The sequence below is a fragment of the Aristolochia californica genome, unplaced genomic scaffold (assembly GCF_029961685.1).
Source record: "Aristolochia californica isolate CCGP_79_NKW_82.1479 unplaced genomic scaffold, dmAriCali1.0.hap1 SCAF_3, whole genome shotgun sequence".
Classification (NCBI taxonomy): Eukaryota; Viridiplantae; Streptophyta; class Magnoliopsida; order Piperales; family Aristolochiaceae; genus Aristolochia; species Aristolochia californica.
The window spans coordinates 8,646,831-8,669,884 of NW_027181992.1; the positions used below are offsets into that span (position 1 = coordinate 8,646,831).

General features: G+C 38.9%; 1 protein-coding gene across 2 annotated transcripts; it reads right to left on the reverse strand.

Annotated features, from left to right (window-relative positions):
- Window positions 1-316: 316 nt before the first annotated feature.
- LOC137960354 (uncharacterized) lies at window positions 317-21,764 on the reverse strand. Of its 2 annotated transcripts, XM_068807951.1 has the most exons (9): window positions 21,569-21,764; window positions 21,367-21,492; window positions 16,653-16,698; window positions 16,155-16,206; window positions 9,298-9,393; window positions 8,364-8,417; window positions 8,186-8,251; window positions 776-854; window positions 317-685 (listed from the first exon to the last, which is right to left on the reverse strand). In XM_068807951.1, the coding sequence occupies exons 1-9, from the start codon at window positions 21,620-21,622 to the stop codon at window positions 608-610; spliced, it is 651 nt and encodes a 216-aa protein (XP_068664052.1). In that variant the 5' UTR covers window positions 21,623-21,764; the 3' UTR covers window positions 317-607. The 2 variants fall into 2 exon arrangements, with proteins under 2 accessions (XP_068664052.1, XP_068664051.1); XM_068807950.1 differs by having other exon boundaries at window positions 21,367-21,764.
- Window positions 21,765-23,054: the final 1,290 nt, after the last annotated feature.

Genomic DNA, 23,054 nt, shown 5'->3' on the forward strand with positions numbered 1-23,054 from the left:
AGTTGGTGACATTCATAACCTCTATATAAACCACATGATGATGATTAAATATTGAAAATATTATCAAATATGTTCAAAGTTGTAGTAAAGTAATAAAATTATCATTTTCTTGGAATGGTAAGTTGAAATATAATTTTGATGCATCAGATGTGATGTCCCAAAAGAACAATTTCATGTATATAATATGGTATTTGGGTAAAAATGGTTCTTTTACTATAGTTGCAGTAAGAATAAAAATTATTGATGGATTGTATTTCGTTTCTACATCTTCTGAGAAATCTTCTACAAACTTCAGTCATAGTCTTATAGTCCAAATTTGATCTCTGTTTGAAAAAGACAAACTTGTTATTAAAAGTATGATAAAATTGATGATATAAGTGTTTATGAGTTAGGGGTGATGAACTTTGACAAGGTCATTTCTGATAACCAGCCTCTGTTATGGCGTTTGAAAGGAACGGTTGAAAAAACCAACAATATGGATTTAAATTTCTAATGATGTGGCTTGGCCATGGCTGCTTTGAACATACGCTGCTTTCTAATGATGGAGATAGGAGAACTCAAGCTAAGGCAATCTCTGCGAAGCAGGGATCCTCTTCCAGACCATGTTCTATGCCCATAGTAATGTAATCACTAAGAACAGCAGAAAGGCTAGTCCAAAACAGAAACCCACAATTGAAACAAAAGCCTGCGACAAAATACAGCAGTTAGATGAGAATTTTAGTTGTTAATAGCCAACTACTGAAAATGGTGGACGAGGAGTTTATTTTTATCTTACCTTCCTTTGAGACGCAAAATTGAATTTCACAGTAAACCATGATAATCCACTGTCCACCAATGGTGCTAGGGCAAGAGCCCTACAAAAATATCCACACAGAGAAATCAAGGATCAACACTAACCATAAAATAGTTATATTAACGAAACCATAAAAACTGGTACATAAAAAGGACTGGCAGTAAAGATGTAGGTTCTCTAACGAAATTCTTCCACAACTGTATCTGAAGAACTACTTTTGTCATTGAGCACATAATTCCTTAATCACCAATCTTCAGCCAACCAAAAGAGAAGCAATACCAACACCATGACTTGTAAACAACTACATTAAAGAGACAGACCTGGAAAGACTTTTTAAAGTAAATTGGTGGGATACCAAGAGAGATAAGCAATGCCAACATAACATTTTCTAAATAAACTGCTCCAAGAAACTACTTCAAAATAAAAGAAATTGGAGGGACATTCAGTACCATTGGCAAACAAACCAATAAATCCCAACAAACCAAGAAGTACAATAAGTGTATTAATGTCACGCCGCTATTTTGGTCTAGGAATTGATCCTAAAGCTTCAGCGTATGGCCTAGCTTACTTTGGGTGAAAAGTAAGCTAGTAAGTCTTCGTTTCAAGGGAAAATTAGGCCAAAAAGAAGAGAAACGAGCTCTGCCAGAAACAGGGTATTCTTTGCACGAATTTTGAGATGGATACATCAAGTTTACAAGGCCTAATTATAGGCAAATCAAGGATAGTTCACCCTTATCCCCTATCTTACATGAGCTAATGAGAATTCGCCACATAAGCAAAACAAATCCCCTCTTATTCCAATTCTGTTGGAAGATGGGCCCAAGTCCACAAGACCAAGGAAGGCCCACAGGCCCACAAAGTGGTGGCATGATGGTAAATAAAAAGTCATCTCATAAATATGGCACTGATGTAATTAGTTTATGATTTATGTTATGAATTCACTCTTACTAGGGTGAAGAGTATTCTTGTAATATTTGTACTTTTGATGTCTATAAATACAACTTAAGGGGGGGGGGGTTACCCTATGCTTCCTCCTCTTTTCTCCAAATTGGTCACTCTTCCTCTTCTCCACCTAAAACTTCTCTCCACAACTCTTCTTCTTTTTCTGAGCCCTTAATCCTTTTCTATTATGATTATACATCATGGAATCCTAAGTTTCAACATGGTATCAGAGTGGGTAATGATGTGAGATGTAAAAGGAGAAGAAGATGGAGAAGAAAGGGAGGAAGAAGAAGAAGAAGAAAAAAGAAAAGAAAAAAGAACAGAAAAAAGAAGAGTTTCTCGTTTTTCCTTAAAATCTTATTTCTCAAATTTCTATATTTCATTGGATTTTTCACTCTCTTGTCGTATTTTTCATATAGCAAATTATATACCGTTAGAAAAATATTTGAGTCTAGTTTCAACCTAAAAAAGAATCTTTGAAATCAAATCCCATGGTCAAATCCCATGTGCCCTTATTTGTCTCAAACTACCCTATCTCAATACCTTTTGGGTAGGAGAAACTTGGATTTCGAAATTTGGAGCAAAACTGCCCCTCAGCCAGCCAGCCAGCTGTTGGCCCCACGTGTGCCTGTGCCTGGTGCCTGGTGCCTGTGGAGACTGTACTGCGCCTGCCACCCCATGCCCTGTGCTTCGACCTGAAGGTTTTGTACTCCAACTTGAACTTGCACTTGTAAGATTGTTTTGGACTTAACTTCATCAGTATTAGCACTCTTCTCTTTCTATCCCTCAAGCTGGAGAGTACATGCTAACGACCCCAACTTGAACATAATAGAAACTTTTTTAATTCTTATAAATTTAACTTCTTCTATCTCCCTTTGAATGACAGGCCACCTCGAGATGTCCAATTGGAAAGCACATAGAACAGAAAACAACAAAGAGGACTGTCCAAGAAAAAAGGTTGAAATACATGGACTACACGAATAAGAAAATTCAAAATCAGTAAACAATATGATTTTGAACACATTAGTGCTAACAATTGCATTGCAAAACTTGAATAGTCTATGTAGGAATACTTGCGATCACTTAAAGACATTCAAGAAAAGACAACTCAAATTGGGTCAATTGGAGCACATGCTGAGCCACAACCACCTTATGACAATATAAACTGCCGACTTTTTAGGGCAGCACCATGTCAACAAGGAAGAAGTCACCTATATACACCAAAATAAGAAGACCAACCAAAGGAACTCCAACTGACATACTAAATTCCCACTGGTTCTCTCAAGCTAAATTTTGATGGCTCCTCTCTCGGCAATCCTGGAATGGCGGGGTTTGGTGGCGTCATTCGGGACTCCACAAGCAATCAGATTATCTCCTTTGCTGGTCCCCTGGGAATTGCTGACTCGACGACCGCTGAGCTTGCTGGCCTTATCCACGGCCTTCGCATTTTTCGAGACCATTGTCGCCGCCCTCTCCAAGTTGAAGGGGACTCCAGAGTAGTGATCGGCTGGTGTGCTCATGCCTCCACACAAGATCATGGATATAGACTCTTTTTTTTATTGTACTTGGTCTCACATTCCGAGATCTGCACATTCTATAATTGGTGTCCTTGCTAAACAAGGAGCTTCCCTCCAATCTCTTATTGTTATAGGATCGCTCTCTTGAGCTTTTGTAGCCTTTTGCCTTTGTTTTCCTCTTAATAAAATCATCCTTTCTAAAGAAAAAAACATACTAAATTCCAAAGCATGAGGAATTTTTTTGGAAATCAATGTCCAGACCACACAAAGTAATTAATAGTCCAAACAAAAACAAAGAGTTCCAAAGAATTAGGAAGTTGATCTAACCAAAAAATAAAAAACTTCATCTTCACAATTGAAAATGGAACGACAGACAGGAAGAAGGGAACATTCAAAGACTATAAAAACTTATGGGAGGATTCATCTAATCCATGACCAAAGTGCATGATAATAAGAGACTAAGATTTAAGTAATGAGAAGAGATAGGTGGTTAGCATGGGAAAACAGTATTAGAGTCCCTGTAGCGGCCAAATTAGCAAGAGAGTACCTTGAGAAATTGGATAAGTCATTGGCTACTAGAAATTTAGAACTATCAAAGAAATATCTTGGTTGCAAAGTAGAGATTACAGTTGCCAGATACTGAAGGTCACTTGAGGCAGCAAAAGCGATGCAAAACATTGGTTATAAATCAGTCTGTCATTGGCAACAGCTAAGACTATTGCCAATGGTAGGGATGTTAATGATGTCCTGCAGGGGAGGCTGTGGATGATCAAGTAAATCACTGACATCATCCAAACAAGAATCTCCACCAAAAAACATACAATACTTAACCAACGGAGACAAGACACCGAGAACAAGATTCAGAGTCCTTTGGGGATTGGAACAGACTCAATTTGGTGCAACAGCTTCAAATCTGCAAAACCATAAACAAATATCTTCTGTTGAAGAACAACAATCATGCAGTCTCACTGTAACCTTACAGTTCAACCTTCAGAGTGGAAAAACAGCTCTCCAATGTGATAGTGCAAGAGCACTGAAAAATAAAACACAAGCAGCTAAGACATGGATTTACAGATAAAACACAAGCAGCTAAGACATGGATTTACAGATAAAGGAGACTTGGACAGGTTCTGGTTGCTGGGAAAGAGAAGAATAGCATGTCAAAGTGTCGTACTATTTCTTTCATATCTTTTAATATACAATGTTGAATGAAGATATATACCCATTCCCATCATGTTCTTAAGGATTTCTAGCATAAAGTAGGTAATTGTTGACACAAAAAATCCAGAGCCTCCATTCAAGTGAGAAGATGAGCTGCATATATTGGTATCACTAACCAAATAACCATACATGCTGAAGTTAAAGGGAAAAAAGGTTAGATGAACCTGACGAGCTCAAAAAAAAAAAAAAAAAAGTTTCTTCTTTTCTATAATCAAACTTCTCCATCGTTGTTGCAGAGAAAGAGAATGACTGCTAGCAAGGGAAACAAACCAGGGAGCAGTAAATAAGAATAAAAACAATAATATCAAAGAGAAATATTTTTGGAACTTATCTTCTCCCTCTCAATTTCCTCTTCTTCTTCTTTTTCTTTTTTTTCTTTTTTTTCTTTCTCTTCATCTTCTTCTTCTTCTTCATCTTCTTTTCTTTCTCAATGTCAGGATCGTTACTCTAATACCAAGTAAATCTTGTAGAAAAGTGTTGGACAGATTAAGACTAGGGACCATCTCGCCTATTTATAATTTAAAAAATATCAAAATTACAACAACGTCTCTTCATCCTTTAAACACTAGAAACCTACTTTTCTATAGGAAAACACTTTCTTATAAAGTAGGAAAAAACAAAAACAACTTTTTCGAGGAAAGGATGAATTTGTTAAGCCTGAAGGCAAGAACTACAAAACAGAGGGCTTCCTTACAATGAGAGATTGGAGATAAATCCCTTCTCTAGCAAGAGTATCAGCAAAGCTATTGGCTGCTCCAGGAGCATGATTGTAGCTACAAACAGAAGAATTTACATAATCCATGATTTCAAAATGCCATGAATTAAAGGAGGCTCTTTCAACCCGGAGCACCAATTGATCACACGTTTTGAACCACGCTAATTGAGGAGAGAACCTTGAAATTTTTCTTTGAACACTAAAAGACCATGATGCAAAGCTTGAAGCTCAGCAGTTATGGAATGAGCAACAGCAATGAGACCAGCATAGGATGCCAAAATAACACCCAAGGGATTTCCTAAAACATTGCCAAACCCAACAGGACCTGAATTGTCAAGAGAAGAGTCATCAAAACGAAGCTTTGTAATACCACGATCTGGCAGCATCCATGCTTCTACTATGGGAGGACAGAAATGAGATAGACAAGAAATTTGACACCAGCAGCTTTGAACAAGATCAGTCCTGACCTCATCAAAGAGCGAGAGAGTACCAAGCCAAGAAACAATCTTAGAGAGAGTTCTTTCAGCAACTCTCCGTAAGGTGACACATCATTCTGGAAGATCTGCCTATGAACTCTCTTTCCAAATACACCAAGGAATAATGGTAAGACAAGCCTGAGACATGATCTGGCCAAATGTAGGAAGCTTAAGGTTGGCACGAAGCTGAATGAGACTTGAGAGAGAGGCAGGCAGATAAACTGGAATTTCAAACCTGCTTAAGGAGAAACACCAAATACACCAAGTGAATCGGCAATAGAGTAAAATAAGGTTGATTGATCCATCAACAAGATGGCAATAGGGGCAGTTTCGGCTAGGGACATGGACTCCACAGTGAAGATAGTCCCTTGTGAAGATTTTTCTATGAAGAGCACTCCAAAGGAAGAACTTGGCTTTGGGAGGGCCAACATAGACCATGAAGTTGCCGTCGGTTATGGAGAATTGTGATCTATCGTTAATGTTGCATAGCATAATGCAACAGAGTATGAACCATGGGGATCTGGACGCCATATAAGCCTGTCTGGATGGTTATGCAGTATGAATTCCCGGCTAAGTTGCCTCATTAAGTTATTTCAGCAGCCTCCCGATCATTGAGCTCACGTCTGAAATGTCAGCTACAATTAGTGTCATTGAATGAGCCATTAATGAGAATGAGAATACTGGACATCAGTTCATTCGGGTGTCTGGTAAGATTGAACAGGAGGGGGAATTGATATTTTAGAGGTGCCTCATGAGACCAAATATTGAGCCAAAATTGAATGTGTGAACCACCCAAGAAATAGCCTGAAATGAGAGGTGAAGTGATTGAAAGGTTTATGAATGGATCTCCAAATAAGAGAGAGATGACTAGAAGAACCCTGTCCAAGTACCCAAGGTGCGGTGATCCCACCCAATTTTTTTAGAATTTGGGGTACCCAAGGAAGGTATCGCTAATTGTTTATTCTTCGGCACGATTTTGTAAGAAATGTCATATTAGTCTCATGGATTCTAATTGCTATGCTTCCGTAACTCTGCTCTTTGCAAACATCAGTCCACCAAACTAAATGTTGCTTGAATCCTTCACTTGAGCATTTCCACGAATTTTCTCATTAGTGATTCATTCTCCACCTTACTCAAAATAACAATTTCTAATACAATCTATTGGAGCTCAAACAAAATTTGGTCAATTGACTGAGGAACTCTTTCAATCGAATCGAGGAACTACGAAAACTACTAACTTTGATTGACATTGCCCCAAATTAAGAACTTTTAGACTCCACTGAATCTGATGGTGAATCCTCAGCTTTAAAATTTCACAAAAAACAACAACTTAAGGAGATGTAAACCTTCTTAAAGGCACTTGAAACACATTAAGTGATAGGTCCCTCGTACGATCCTTGGAAGAAGAAGAGCAGAAGTTGGTATTAAAAGGGAAAAGAAAAAATATAGGCAAAGACACAAATTTGGAGAGGAAAAACAAAGATAAAACAATTGTCTTTAGGGTTTCAAGCTTGCTTTACATGTCCACTTCAACTCTTTAAATAGATATTACAACTCTTAACCCTAATTTATGGCCATTATTCATCTTGGACTAAACTACCCCTGAACTACCTTTCTAATATCTCTTAGCCTACCTACACCCTTATACCTCATTATACTCTTTAAATTACTAAATTCCCTTGGCTGATTACTACTAACAATCACAAACCTGTAAAGATTTGCACAGGCACATATTTTGTCTTAAGGCAAGGAAAACAACCTTCTTAACTAATACAAAGTAACTGTCTAAGAAGCACAATAAGCCATTAACCGCACAGTTATACCACAGGAGACAGGGAACAATCTAACTTGTAAACCCCCCTTATAGAAAAGACTCATTTTCACCCTCCTTGGAGTTGACACAGACTTCAAAGAGAGGAAGAAGATGCAAAAAAGTGGTATCTTATTGCTCTTGTACCATGTACATTCCTGCAGTTAATCAGACTAAAACAGAGGAGAAAGAGGAGTGGAAAGACAAGGAACAGCTCCACAATAAAAGAGGGCAGTCTCGTTAGAGGCTTCTGACTCCTCTAACCCTGATTTATTAAACACTCGAGTGAAACATTACAAAATGACAGAAATAACAGTCTTTCTTCATACAAGAAAAGATAAAACAACCATTGTTTAGTCTTACAGAAAGAATAGAATAACTTCACCACTTATGCCTAGCATACAACCACACATATAGTGAAAATACAATTTTACCCCAGTATTTCTAACACATCAACAGTAAGAACACTCATGGTCCAAAATTCAAAAACTAAATATTTTGTAGCCTTCAAAGGCTTGCAATCCATGAAATAGGAAGCGACACTAGATAACATACAGAAACATCAGCTCAAAGTACAGGAAAACTAATTCTTTAGTGTTTTGCAATATCATGACCAATTTCAGACCAGAGGACATAGTAACCCTGCAAGATCTATGAGCAAACTTCTACATAGAAAAAGAAGTAGAAAACAAGTTGATTGTAGAAGCTGACCCTCCAACTCTTGCAACCTTAGTAACTTGACTTCCAGCCCACACCATTGCTGTTACTTTGAGAAACCTACAATAAGAAATCCATTACTTTCAGGTACGGGAAGGTTTAAGGCAAAAGATGCTGCGATGTGAGACTGACTACTTTCTTTGTGATCTTGAGAGTGACTATTATTCACTACCTTTTGGCAGCTGCAATATAGCCCATTCCACCAGGAGCAGGAGCAACATAAAACCTGTAATCAAAAGGACACAACTACATGGATCATTCTTGAATCTCAAGGACCATGACTAGAGGAGCATGACTACAAAAGCTTGGGAAGCCTGTTCCCAATTATCAACAAATTATGACAGATATTCTGAAAGAAATAAAATAAATGCTAAAAAATCAATTTTTACAAGAGGTGCTACACTTAATTCTTATCATTTTTTTTTTTTTTTTCTGAAAATGAGTTCTTAACAATTTTATTGATGTTCACTTAATAAAAGATGGTCTTTACAGCCCCAAGTATGATTGGATTCTTTCAACCAATTTTTTTATAGATATAATCCATAAAAACACTAAGTATGTAATCTCTTCAAATATATTTGTTAAGGAATAGTCCCACATGGATTAGTGAGTACAAAGATTTTGAGTTTATTAGTTGGGAAAAAGGTTTCCTAAGTTGGCTAGTTATTTTGGGATGAGCCTTGGACCCAACTTCATATTGTAGCAGAGCAGTACTCGTATGTGGGCACACATCTAAATTATCCACTCGTAGAGCTACAAAAGAAAGCCTACACCTAAATTATCCACTTGTAGAGCCACAAAAAAGGGCCTACACGTGAGAGGGAGTGTTAAGGAATAATCTCACATAGATTAGTGAGTACAAAGATATTGGGTTTATTAGTTGAGAAAGAGGCTTCCTAAGTTGGCTAGTCATTTTGAGAAGGGCCTTGGACCCAACTTCACAGTATTCATGCGTTTATTAATCAACTTGCTCCACTAACAAACCATATTATCAGTTGTAAGGTAAAAAATTTAATGTTGCATGCAGTTATCTCTCTTCCAACTCAACCTTCAATAAATATACGTACAACAGAGGGAAAACAAGATGGACATCATCTTGAACTCACCAAACCAAAACAAAAGTGCTTAGATAGTACACGGTGTTTAGTAGTCCATAAGATAGAATCCCAGAAACTCCATATCTCTTCAACTTCTCCAACAACCTGAGAAAAATATTGTCATGGATAATTTTTGGACATCAACAAGTTATATGATACAATAAAATCAGACTTGGCCCTCAGAAAAGCCAACAAAACGAAAAATATACCTTCAAATTGGACCAATAAAGTTTGTTAAAAATTTTATACCACTTTCAGAGCAAAAGTATTGAATCAAAGTGTTAGAAGTTGTTATTTTGAGTTAATTAGGTTGACTTTTTTTCCTTGATTGATTGAAAAACATTTTCTTGTAGAAAGATGATTTCTAGGGTTTACAGGTGTATGGACACATGTATATATATTTGAAATAGTGCTGAGTTATATATATATATTTGAAATGATGCTGATTTTTATTAAGACAAAAGCTCAAAAGAGTAATTTACAAAGGAGGGAAGCTTTCCCAAACAATGAGAGATTGCTGGAAAGTTCCGAATTTTGCCAATTTATCAACCAAAGAGTTGCCTGATCTAGGAATGAGATTTCAATTACAATGAGTAGAAGATACAATGTTAGTAATACTATTAGTGATGGGCCAGTGGCGCCAAGGGGGAAGCTATCTTTGGAACACCAACTAATAACCGTCTTCGAGTCGCCTTCAATGATTAACTTGCCATAGAGACGATCCCTGAAGATTTGGAGGCCGAGCAACAGAGCACTAATTTCAGTAATATTAGAATCGGCAATGCCTACCGGACCAGCATAAGAAAGAATAGGGTCTCCATTGTGACCTTTGAACACACCACCTGCTTCAGCCGACCCAGGACATCCAAAAGCACTACCAAAATTCAGCTTAATGCAGTCGCAAAGGGGAGGATCCTAGATAGCCATACTCGGAGTTCTGTTGGGGCCAGACATATGAGCGATCAAGTTCTGTTCGAGGATGAATTCCAGCAAGGTGAGGTTCGGCACTGGGACGGTTGGGTAATGATTGCGGAAAATATGCTCTTCTTGCCCCATTGGTGATTGTGGAGATTTGAAGAGCAAGGCGTGTTTTTTTAAAGGGGAGGGAGAGTTACGATCGGAAGATATTTTCTGAGACTTTTCATTTTGATTTCGAAGTCTAAGGTGTGGTTTTTTAAAGGGAAGGGAGAGTTACGATCGGAAGAGATTATCTGAGACTTTTCGTTTCGACTTCGAAAGACTTCGAAATCAAAACGAAGCCCTCCGTTGCTGTCGCGTCCCGAAAGCTGAAAGCCGAAAGAGGTTTTATTAAGTAACCGAGCCAGATTGCGAGCTCGCAAACCTAACCGCGACTCACTCGAGTTCGGCTCAGTTACTTAAACGAGTACACACCACTGCTTGAACTCGATTCGAAATGCTTTCGAAACGAGCCGAACAGAGTCGGATCCAAGCCGAGTACAAGCTATTCCTGAACCCGCTTGGTTCGATGTCACCCCTAGTTGCAATCTTTTGACATGTTTGTCGCTCGAGGTTTATGATATAACTCAAACCCTAAATGGGCAACGGTTGACGCGGTTGGTCATTCCAGTGGCATTCTAGTTATGTGGAACCCAAATTCTGTTGAAGCCACCATTACTAAATCTGCCCTTTCTCTATTGGCATCCGTTTTCGTGATCAGACTCTGGAGACTCTTTGGGCCCTTGCAAGCATATATGGCCCAACTCATCACCGCAATAGAGTTTCTTTCTAGGATGAAATACTCATCCTCATCCAGTCTTGGGATTTGCCTTCGCTGCTTGTCGGGGACTTCAATGCCACCCTTCGCTGCTCCGAAAAAGGCCCTCCAGCTAATAAAATTTCTTCCCCAATGAGAGCCTTCTCGTATCTCATTGGCAGCCTAGAACTCTCGAAAACCCCCCTCTCCGGAAAAAAAAATTCACTTGGTCCAATGGCCAAAATCCCCCAATCCTCTCCAAACTCGACAGATTTCTTGTGAACAATTATTTGCTTCAGCTTTTTGCTAATACTTCGGGTCAAGTCCTTAACAAAGCCAGCTCTAACCACTAGCCTATCCAAATCAACACTCACCCCCCAGCTGGGGGCTGATCTCCATTCCGTTTTGAGAACTCTTGACTTCTTGATGGATCTTTTGCTCCTCAACTGGTTATCTAGTGGCAAGGTCTTGCCCACCACCCCAATCCGGGTTGGTCTTTCCTCCTCAAGCTCAAAGCCCTGAAGTACAAGATTCGCTCCTGGTCTTTAAGTCTTCATACTGCTGCTGCTTTTGGGAAAGATTTTGTTAGTCACAGCATATCTGAGTTTGATCTCCTTGAAGAACAAATGTCTCTTTCTTCCCCTGAACTACTTCTCCAAAATCAGTTAAATCTTGATCTCTGAAATCTTCTAAAAAATGAAACTACTCATTGGAAACAGCGGGCAAGATTCCGCTGGTTGGCCGACGGGGATGGAAATACAAAATTTTCCACGCTGTTGCCTCGGCTAGACGGAGAGCTAACCATATCTTCTCTCTCCGCAATGGAGACCAGGAGGTCATGGATAGCCTCCATATCTAACCTTCTTATAAAATGTTTTACAGATCTTTGTTTAGAGGAGTCATTCAACATGCCTACCCTTCATCAGCTCGAGTTTAACCGTATTTCTACCTCAGAAGCTGAATTCCTGGAGCATCCCTTCTCTTCTAAAGAAATCGATTTGGCTACACTTGGCCTGCCTAAGGACCACACCCCAGAGCCAGACAGTTTCAAAGGAGAATTCTACCACAAATCAGAAGTGATGTGCATGCCTTTGTAAACAACTTCCATCAAGTTGGCATCACCCATAAATTCATTGGAGCCTCTTTCATTGCCCTAATCCCGAAAAAAACCAACTCATCCCTCCCTCAAGACTTCAGACCTATCAGTCTCACCTCTAGCGCATACAAAATCATAGGTCGTATTCTCACTAACCGCTTCAGATCTCTCTCAAGTAATTAACCCTTGCCAAAGTGCCTTCATTAGAGGTCAAAATATCTTGGATTCTACAATGGCTGCCCATAAACTACTTGACTCCTTCAAAAAATCTAATCAGCCTCGAGTTGTACTGAAACTTGACTTCGAAAAAGCCTTCGACCGTGTCAACTGGAAGCTGATTGACCAGCTTTTTAAACCAAATGGGTTTTGGCACCCGTTGAAGATTCTGGATGAGAAGATGCATTTCAACTGCATCATATTCTATTATCTCCAACGGAAAACCTTGTGGTTTCTTTAATGGATCAAGGGGAATCTGGCAGGAGGACCCTCTATCGCCTTTTATTTTCACTCTTATTGCTGAGCATTTATCGGCTATGGTTCGCCTTGCCAAAAGCTCAAGATGACTTAGCCCCATATCTGCAAACCCCACTCAAGATATCGCCCTCTTACAGTATGCAGACGATACTATCTTCTTCTGTGAAGGCAATATGAATCAAATTTCTCATATACAAGCTTTGCGCAATTTATTTGAAATTTCCTCTAGCCAAAAAGTCAATTGGACAAAGTCCTCCATAACTGGCTTCAATATTGAACCTAATCTGCTGAACTCCATGGCTAGCTATCTGGGATCCAAAATTACAACTATTCCCTGCACTTATTTGGGCCTCCCTTTGTCCTCTGGATTACCTTCCAAATGTTCCTGGCATCCTGTTATTGAACGATTGGAATGTTGTTTGGCTTTCTGGAGAGGAAAATTTCTCTCCAAAGCAGGTAAGCTTGTACTCATAAAATCCTGTCTTCACAGAATCCCTAGCTATTTTCTATCCTTATTTCGGTGCCTTGCTTCAATTAGAGACATAATTGAATTCATCAAAAGAAGGTTTCTGTGGGGTGGGGTGGGGGGGTTCAAATGGTGAAAGGAAGTACCACCTGGTGAAGTGGGATGACGTGTGTAAACCCAAACACCTTGGTGGTCTTGAGATCAATGATATAGCTACCACAAATGTTGTTTTCCTCCTGAAATGGATTTGGAAATTCAATCTCTTCCCAGAATTGATTTGGAGAGCTTTAGTCACTGCTAAAGCCAACAAACAGTTTGGTTGGTGGACTGATGGTGGGAGACGCTATTGGTTGTTCCCTGTTTGGAAACAAATTGCCACGCTACTACCTGAATTCAAGAAGACAGTTAAATGCTATGTTGGTAACGGAAGCTTCACAAAATTTTGGTCTGATTGGTGGGTGTAGTCTCAACAGCAGCTATGAGGTCAATCTCTAACTTGGCAAGGAACATTGATGCCTCCATCTCATACATATGGTCTGAAACCGGAGGCTGGAATTTGAATCTCTGAAGAGCTCTTTCGGACTCTGAGGCCATTTTGGCATCTAACCTCCTCACTAGTCTCTCCACGGTAAAACCCCGGATTCTGCCTAATACACTGATCTGGATCCCCTGTCCAAAAGGTACCTTTTTCACCGCCTCAGGTTATAATTTCCTCAACAACCCCAAACCCCCCCAACCTAATCACCCTGCGCCCCCCTCCCCCCCTCCAAGCAATTTTTTTTTATCTAGAGCGCTTGTAGGAACAAAATCCTCACCTTAGATTCTTTAATTAGATGCAGAACCCCTGTCCAGGATCCCTCTTGCCACTTTTGCCAAAATTCTCCAAAAACTACCAGCCATGTCCTCTTACTATGTCATTATGCCCATATTGTCTAGACTAGCCTCCTAAATAAAATTGGGTTTTAGTATTGCTCCTCAAAAAATTTGTCATCCACTATTCTCTCAATCACCAGTGCTAGACTCCCGAAACTTGGAAAGTTGTTACTCATGCTGCGTTGGTCACATCCTATTAAAATATTGATTAATAATATTGCAGGTCATGTAACAACTTGGCTCTTGACCCGAAAAGAGTTTAGTAGCCTTAGCGGCTCCAATCTTAGAGGGAACTGGCAGTTGGTAGTTGGTTTGACGCAGCCTTCCTGTCCTCCGATTATGGCAATTTAGGCTCCCCCACCGGCGGGCCACTACAAACTAAACTTTGACGGTAGCGGTTTTGGCTGTCCCGGTCCTACAGGATATGGCGGAGTTATCCATGATGAAAATGGTTGTCTCCACCACTACAGAACTCTCAGGACTGCTCAATGGGCTTCATATCTTCCAAAGCCGTCTCGCAAGCCCCCTCTGTATCGATGGAGATTCAAAAATTTTCATAGATTGGTGTACAAAGTCAACCCATCCTCCTTGGTGACATTGGGATATGTATTTTGATATATGTAATTTAATTTCTCTTATAAATTGTACTTGGAAGCACATCCCTAGATCTGCCAATCATTTGGCAAATTCTCAGGCTAAGTTGAGTATTTCACTCCAACACCTTGTTAGGTTTGTACTCTTCTCCCTATTTTTTAATAGTTTATACATCCTTATTTTAAAAAAATCATTTAAAAAAAAAAAAAAACATGTCTTGGAGCTCAAACCAAAAATTTACTCTTGATGATTTATTACCTCTTCTACAGTCTCCCACAATCTTCAACATTTCTCAAAAGATACTTGTATGTTGAGAAAGGTATATGGGAGTCAGTAGCCATGGCTCACAGTGATCTTGGCATTTATATAAGAGCAAGGTCAAGCTTAAGCATTAATATGGGGCTGCATCTCCAACCATTGGGTGCTGTTGGCATGTTTAGCTACTTGAAGGCAATAAAATTAAGTCAAGCCCTTCAAGCAACAATCCTGATTGTTGCAGCAATCATCTTAGTCGGTGTCTTCTTGTCAAGTGCAGATATTCTGATTTTTCATGAATTGACCTTTGAATTGTTAAGCATTTTCTATGGTGGATTTTGGGATCGATGTAATGGTCCATTAGTTTTTTCTGTCAATTTTGCAATTAAATGTTTCTGGCCAAATTCCATAGTCTAATCTTCTGGTCAAATTGCAGGTGTGGTTCATTTTATATCCAAATTGGTCATCGATTTAAGGAACCCTTGATAAATTTAACAACCTGTACTCAAGCATTAGTTAGCATGCTTTTGTTTTTTAACATCAAAATAAATTGAAATGCAGATCCAGAATCCAATAGAACATGCATTTTTACTACGATTTCCAAACTTTGAACCTTGAGAACAACATTTAAGGGGGGTAGAATGTTAGTATACAAATATGGATGTAAAGGTATAATTGTCAAAGAGATGTGTACAAGGGAATAAAAGAAATTAATATCAAGTCATAAGGGTAGATTGGTCATTGGTAGTCATAAAACTTGGCGTCCAAGCTAAAGATGACATATCCTCAATGGATGTCCAAGTTAGAGTTAGGTGTCCAATTTAGAAAGAAGTTAATCCCTTATAAAAGTAAGAGAGAGGGACTAGTAGGACATGCAAAAACCTGCTATTTGTTTTATTTTCTTCGCAGCCTTCTAGCCGAATTTCTCTCTTCCCCTTCTTTTTACTCATTCTTCACCAACCAAATAAGTGTGAGCCTGGTTTCTATATTAGAATATTCAGGCTCATAACAGATCATTTTATTTTTGTTTATTGGTCATAAGCGAATGAAACTAGTCCAAGTAAATTTTGGCACAAGTACTTATTAGGAACTAAAAGACAATCTAGTGTAAAAAAACGGATGGTTTACAGTAGAGAAAAAGAAAATAAAAAACTATTTCAAGAGAACAAAATAATCAGAACCAATCAACTTTTGTATAACTAAAACAGAAAAAAATAAAACTTATGTAACAACCCCATCCATGAACTTGAGAAAAAAAATGAAACGGAAAACCTGAAATGAACCCCAAAAATCAAGATAACATTCATGTCATCCACTGATTAAAATAAGATAAATTACAAGCTGTACCCCTCATTTTTGGCCAATTACATTTTACTATAGTAAATAGTCAATACTTATTAGATGTAAATGCTTTGGCAGGTTGACTCCCTTTTTTCTTCATTGAACCTAAAGAACAACCATAAAAAGCTCAGCACACAGAAAATATAAGTCTAAAACTTTATGACATTGCAAAAAGCATGTAGCATCATGTGGAAGGAATCTAGAATCTACTTAAAAGAGGTCGCAATTTTGGAAAATGAATGTCAGAATCTTGATCTGTGAGAAGTGCAAAAGAATATTATGACCACCAACAGCAATGTAACAACAGTAAGCCACAACAGCTGCCATCCAAGTAACATATTGTTATGTAGACAGCCCCACTGTGCATCTAAGCATCCATTTGAGTCCCACTATTTTGGTTGTTTAGCATATTCTAATTGGTAAATTTAAAGTGGTAGGATTTTTTCACATGGAAAATATCTGAGTTTTAATGCATCGTCAAAAACAAAGCAAGCTACTCTCAACAAAATTTGGGATTTTTTAAGAAAAGGCATTTTAGATTTCAATGTTACCTTCATGTGAAGCAGGACTCTCACGAGCTGCAGAGACATCAGATGTCTGACTTGAGACAAGAGAAAAAAAAAATGAGTAATATGCAGAAGACATAGCAACTAGGAAAGAATACATCATTGTTAGGTAAGAACCATTTAAAGCATTATTTTCAGGGGAAAAATAGGAAACTGCTCATCTCTATGACAGTAAAGTTTTATAGAAAGAGAAGAACCTCACAGCCATGAGATTTTTATTTTGTGGCAACTATGAGAATATTATCAGATTAAGAGAGAAATTACAGGAGAATTCCAAGAGAAATAGAACAGCAAAAAAGATGATACATACATCAAAGAAATAAAAAAAAATTAGATTTGTCCAAACGAAAGGAATTTCCCACAAAAAATTGTTGTAGCCTAACCCCATTTCTAGCCAATGTATCTGCTTTGATTAGCACTCTAAGAGTAGCAGCAAGATACAAACAAAGATATGCAAAAGGCCTCAATTTCGTCAAACATCTGAAGGAAGCACCATTGTGGTGGTTTTTCTGTTACAAACCTAAGCTTGGTGGAAATTATCCAGACCTAAGCTCAAAACTCAGCGTGAGTAATGGCTGGTTTGGAGAAGAGAGACTAGGTTTAGGCATCAAACACACAGAGAGAAACAAAGAAAGAAAGAAAAAAAGTTTTTTGAGTTTCCAACACTTCTCCGCTTGGACATGCATTGTGGCCCCTTTGTCACGCGGTTAGATTTAGGCTAAGTCCGTCTAGCCTTGTGGAATATCTACCCCGTGCGGCCTAGCTCTTCCGAAGAACTAGTCAGCCTCCTTGAGCCTCGGATCCTCCAACCAATACTTCACACAAGAAGTTGCAAGCCAAAAGGGACAATGAAAGGACCAAGATATAGCAGAGAAAAGCCTACTTTGTATTAAGAATACAAGATTACAAAGGATGGCCAAACACTCTTGAAGGCCAAGGCTAAAAACTCTCTCTATACACTTGAAAAGTAAAGAATACTAAGGATTTTCGACCTCCTTCCCCCTTCTTTACAATGGGAGAGGCCCCTCTATTTATAACCTCTCCTTTGGCTTTAGAAATCTCTAAAACGCCAAGAAATCCGCCAGAATCCGAAAAATCCGAATTCTGGCGTCAGGGGCGCCCAGGCGTCTGGAGTCCTGCTGGCACTGGACTCTTGGAAACCCCATTTCGCCCCGCCAGGACTCTCTGTTGGCGCGCGCAACCCCATTTCGCCCCGCCAGGACTCTGTTGGCACGCGCGCCTGGCGCCGGACTCCTGGAAACCCCATTTCGCCCCTCCAGGACTCTGTTGGCGCGCGCCTGGCGCCTGGAGTCCTGCTGGCGCCAGACTCCTAGAAACCCCATTTCGCCCCGCCAGGACTCTGTTGGCGCCAGACTCCTGGAAACCCCATTTCGCCCCACCAGGACTCTGTTGGCGCGCGCCTGGCGCCTGGAGTCCTGCTGGGGCCAGACTCCTGGAAACCCCATTTCGCCCCGCCAGGACTCTCTGTTGGCGCGCGCCTGGTGCCTGGAGTCCTGCTGGCGCCAGACTCCTGGAAACCCCATTTCGCCCCGCCTGGAGTCCTGGTCGCGCCCAACCCCATTTCGCCCCGCCAGAAGTGTCCGCTGGCGTGCTACCTTGTGTCTGGGCTGGCTACTGGGGTTGTTGTGCACCTTGTTGCTTGGCCATCCGTTTGGCAAGCTCAAGTGTGTCTTCCTTTGCTGCAGCTGATGCCGGGCCAGCCATATGTGTGCGCCCCTCTGGGCCGTGCCTTTGCACTTGGCCTTGGCCGTTGCTGCTATTGCTGTGCACTGGACTTGCACAGTCTTTTGCCTTGGTGTCTGGCCACACCATGGCTTCATCCTCCGTCTCACCCTTACACTTAACCCTTGCTAACAATTAAACAAATTCCCGCACTATCCCTCATTGATGTTGTCAAATTGCAAGATTGAGAGGATTAGGAGGGAAGAAAGGAGGAGAATTAACCCTTGCTAACAATTAAACAAATTCCCACACTATCCCTCATGGATGTTGTGAAATTGCAAGCTTGAGAGGATTAGGAGGGAAGAAAGGAGGAGAATAAAGAGATAAGAAGAAGATGGAGAAGTTCGGGCTCCTCTTATCCATTCACTTAAGTGAGTTTAACATGAAAGGACAATTCTGCCCCTTGGTACAAAATAACTTATAACTTCAAAACTAAATGAAACTTGAAATATAAAGTCCTAATAAGTAGTCCAATTTTCTGTAACCAGAGGAAACCCATATGAGATGGTGAAAAGACAAAAATACCCCTACATCAGATTCTAATACTCCCCCCTCAAACTAGAGAGTAAATGTCAAACAGTTCTATCTTGTCAAAAAACACTAAAAGTTCATGTCTTCCAAGGGGTTTTTTAAACACATCTCCAAGTTGTTCTGAGAACTTAACATATGGAGTAATCACCTTTCCTTGCTGACAGCATCTCTAGTGAAACGGTAATGTACTTCTATGTGTGTAGTTCTTTTGTGGAATACTGGGTTACTTGCTATAAATATGGCAGTCTGATTGTCACACTTCATAACATGGGCTCTGGAATGGCAAATTCAAACTCAACAAGAACCGACTTCACCCACATAAGTTCACTAACTGCGTGAGCCATCACCCTATACTCCGGCTCCGCACTTGATCTAGCTACTACAACTTGTTTCTTACTCTTCCAACTCACCAAGTTACCCCCAACAACACAATAGTAAACAGTGATGGACCTCTTATCCATCTTACATCCAGCATAGTCTGCATTAAAATATCTCAACACATCAATTTTCTCATTCCGAGTGTACAACAAACCTTTCTCCAGGAGCACCTTTCAAATACTTTACAATCCTCTGAGTAGTTTCTAAATGTATTTTTCTTGGGTTTTTCATCAATTGACCCTTTACTCCCATTACAAATGATATATCAAGCCTGGCGACTATAGAGTAAATCAATTTTCCCATTAGGTGTCTATATTGTTTTCCCATTAGGCGTCTATATTGTATCTTGTTCTTGAGTACAGGACTATGAGAGTCATGACGGCTAGCATTGACTTCCATGGGAGTATCCACTAGTCTTGCACCAAAGAGACCATATTCCTACAACATATCTAACGTACTTTCTTTGAGAGAGAAGGACACCTTGTTTACTTTGAGCCACTTCAATACCAAAGAAATATTTCAGTTGTCCTAGATCCTTTTTTTGAAATGCATCGCCAAAAAAAGTTTTTACCTGGTTAATTCCTTCAAGGTCACTCCCGAGTAAGACAATGGCATCAACATGCACAACCAAAAAATAGAATAATCACAATAGCTTCTGTAGAAACCAAACTTCATCACCAGAATGCTGAATTTTTCAAACCATGATCTAGAACTTTGTTTAAGTCCATAGATAGCCTTCTTTAACAGGCACACTTATGTTGTCTCCCCTTGAGCAACATACTTAGGAGGTTGCTCCATATACACTTCCTCCTTTAAGTCACCATACAGGAATGCATTTAACATCCAGTTGAAATAGTGGTTGCCCTTTGTTAACTGCCATAGAAACCAAAATACGAATCGAAGACCCCAATGGTATTCAAAAATGAATGCCAAAATAATTGGTGGAGGCACTTTTGTAATACCACGAAGAAATGTATCCAACTCAAGAGTTCAAGCATTGGGAGGAAAAGCTCACCCAACTCTTATACTAGAGCATGTGAAACTTCATACCTGATGTAGGATTTTTTCTAAACAGTTCTTCATCTTGGAGCAACATCCTTCTAGTCTTAGCTTAACTATATGGGCAACTCATCATTTTAAAAAGGCCATTTCATCTTTAATAATTCAGTTAACAAATATAAAAAAAAGGCCCTTATAGTGGCCATATTTGAAAAACATTTTGTGTATTGTTTAAAAGACTAACTGCTATAAACTCCATTTTTATCAATTAAGTTTGTAAATCTTATAAAAGAAAAGAAGTTTGTATTGTGGATATTACATCTATTGGGAGTCTTTAACAGTCAATCTAAAATTGTTAAAAGTTGTTTTGCAACCTAAAATACTTGTACCCAATGTGCTAAACAAAATCAAATTGGAAACAATTTTCGAGTCCATTGTCTTGGAAGTATAGAATAGGATAACAAGAGATCTATTTCAAAACCTACTCTATTTGTGAAGACAATTATCACTTATAAGTTGATCACTAATGGTGATTCTTCAAAGTTTGATGGTTGGACTTCAGGAATGGCAACAAAATCGAAATCCATCAGATTGAGTGATTGAACGGAATATAAGGATTAAGTGGTAAAATACAGAATCCATAACGTTCCAGAAACGGACCAATCTCGTGGTACTTCTCAGCCGACCCCAAAGTTAAAAAAATAGAGGGGATCGGCAGACAATCTCAGTGCAATAAAAGTAGAATCTGCAGATTCTAATTAAACCTGTAAAGTATCCAAAAGTGGTATTTTATTCAGAGTAAAAATAATTGGATACGGTAGAAAAAGAACTGCGCTTGGGGAAACAATAGAACGTATGGCACCCATAGCATGCAAAAACTTCTAGAGACATGCTACTACATTCAAGCGAACACATATCGTTCGAAAGCGACATATCCAATAAATAAAACATTAAATTCAGAAGGATGCAAAGCGCGATGTAACTCTAAACGTTATCAATAAAATTTTAAAAAATGAACGAGTAGTTCATAAAATACCGGAAAACTGACCTCACCATCTCCAGTAACTGAGCAGAAAACAGGGTTGAACTTCTGGTCCCTTTCTCTCACAAAATTGCGGATAGAAAACCCAGAAGAAGCCCTACAAGCGTTCGTCCCTGAGAACCTTCGAAAGTCCTGTCCAGAACAATAATCTACCGCGTGAGTAAGAAGAAAATCGAAAGAGTGAGAGAGACGGAGAGAAAGATGTAACCGCGAAATATAAAGAGGGAGTCCCGCAACCGAACGCATTTTGCAGCGAAAGCATGGCTAGTAAGGCTGGGAGAAAAACACAAAGTTGCACAATCCTGAAGACAAACTGTCAAGAAAGCAGGGGCTCCGATTCGTCTCAAGTCACGAACTCTTGACAGGCGGAAAGAGAACAACCGCGCACCTCTAAAGCAACTGTGATGAGATCGTTAACACAACAAACGCGCAGTGCCATGCATTACCAATAAGGAAATGTACCCGGTGGTTGTGTTGGCGCGCTCATAGAAGGTTGCAGACGGAATTTATTAATAAAATACTTTTCACTAGGATAGATTATACCTTTCTAACTTAATAATAATAATAATAATAAATTAAACTAAGCTTTTATATTTAATTAAATATATAAAATAAAATATTATTATAAAAATACCAAAATATCCCTATAATAAAACATTTATTTTTATAGTATCTAAATTCTCTATCTTAAGTTATTAATTAAATATAATATTGGAAATCATATACATACAAATATAAATCATATTTTAATTAACAAAAATACCCTTCATAAAACTAACACTATGCTGGAAATCAAAATTCATTATTCTATCTCATACAAGAAATAACCTTACTTTGTCTTTTTAATTTATTACTCTAATTTACCAAAATATCCTTACTATCAATATGAATATATATTGACTATTTATCTTTAAAATGTAACACAAGTTTTCTTATTGTAATAAGAAAATAACACAAGTCTTATGTAAGAAATGTTCAGTTTTGCCACAAGTCTCATTACAACCTAAACGTTCAATTTCTTTAAAATACAAGAACTAATAATTTTGTCACATTTGAACTGCTAACAAATCTCGAAAATAAGATGTTATTGCAAATTGTGTTGCTCGCCCCCTTTGAATATTTCTTTGTTGATCTTCGTCATCCACAAATTCATCATTGTCATCACCATCTCCATCTCTACTTACATCATTATCCTAATTACCCTCTCCACTTTCACATGTACTCATATTACAACAAGTTAGTGAAGTTTTTCTCTTTTTCAAAAATTCAACAAATAAAGAAAAAAATGAGACGCAGAAAAGTAAGAAGGCTATCTCAGACGATGATATTGAATTATTATAGAGGATGAAGATTTTGATGGTATCTACTCCTACACCCTCTACTACTGTTTTTGCTACTACTGCATCAGGTATGATCTCTGCCACTTCCACCTCTTCATCTTGGATCATTGACTCAGGAGCCTCCGAGCATCTTACAACTAATAAGAGTCTTTTACATTTTATGACTCCATGCTTACTTGACAAGTTTGTTACCATAGCAAGTGGATCTCAAACAAAAGTTCTTGGGAAGGGATCCTTTTCGGGTACACCCACACTTTTGCTTACTGATGCCTTATTTGTTTCTCAGTTCCCATTAAATTTGTTGTTTATCAGTTAGTTAACAAAAACATTTAATTATTGTATCATCTTCTCAGC

What these genes read in the sequence shown, in the direction of transcription:
- LOC137960354 (XM_068807950.1), bottom strand. Translation starts at nt 21,606, where the DNA reads ATGCGTTCGGTTGCGGGACTCCCTCTTTATATTTCGCGGTTACATCTT. An exon ending in AGCACTTTTGTTTTGGTTTG is followed by an intron (nt 8,418 to 9,297) that starts GTGAGTTCAAGA and finishes TTTTGATTACAG; the next exon opens with GTTTTATGTTGCTCCTGCTC. An exon ending in ATTTTGCGTCTCAAAGGAAG is followed by an intron (nt 686 to 775) that starts GTAAGATAAAAA and finishes ATTTTGTCGCAG; the next exon opens with GCTTTTGTTTCAATTGTGGG.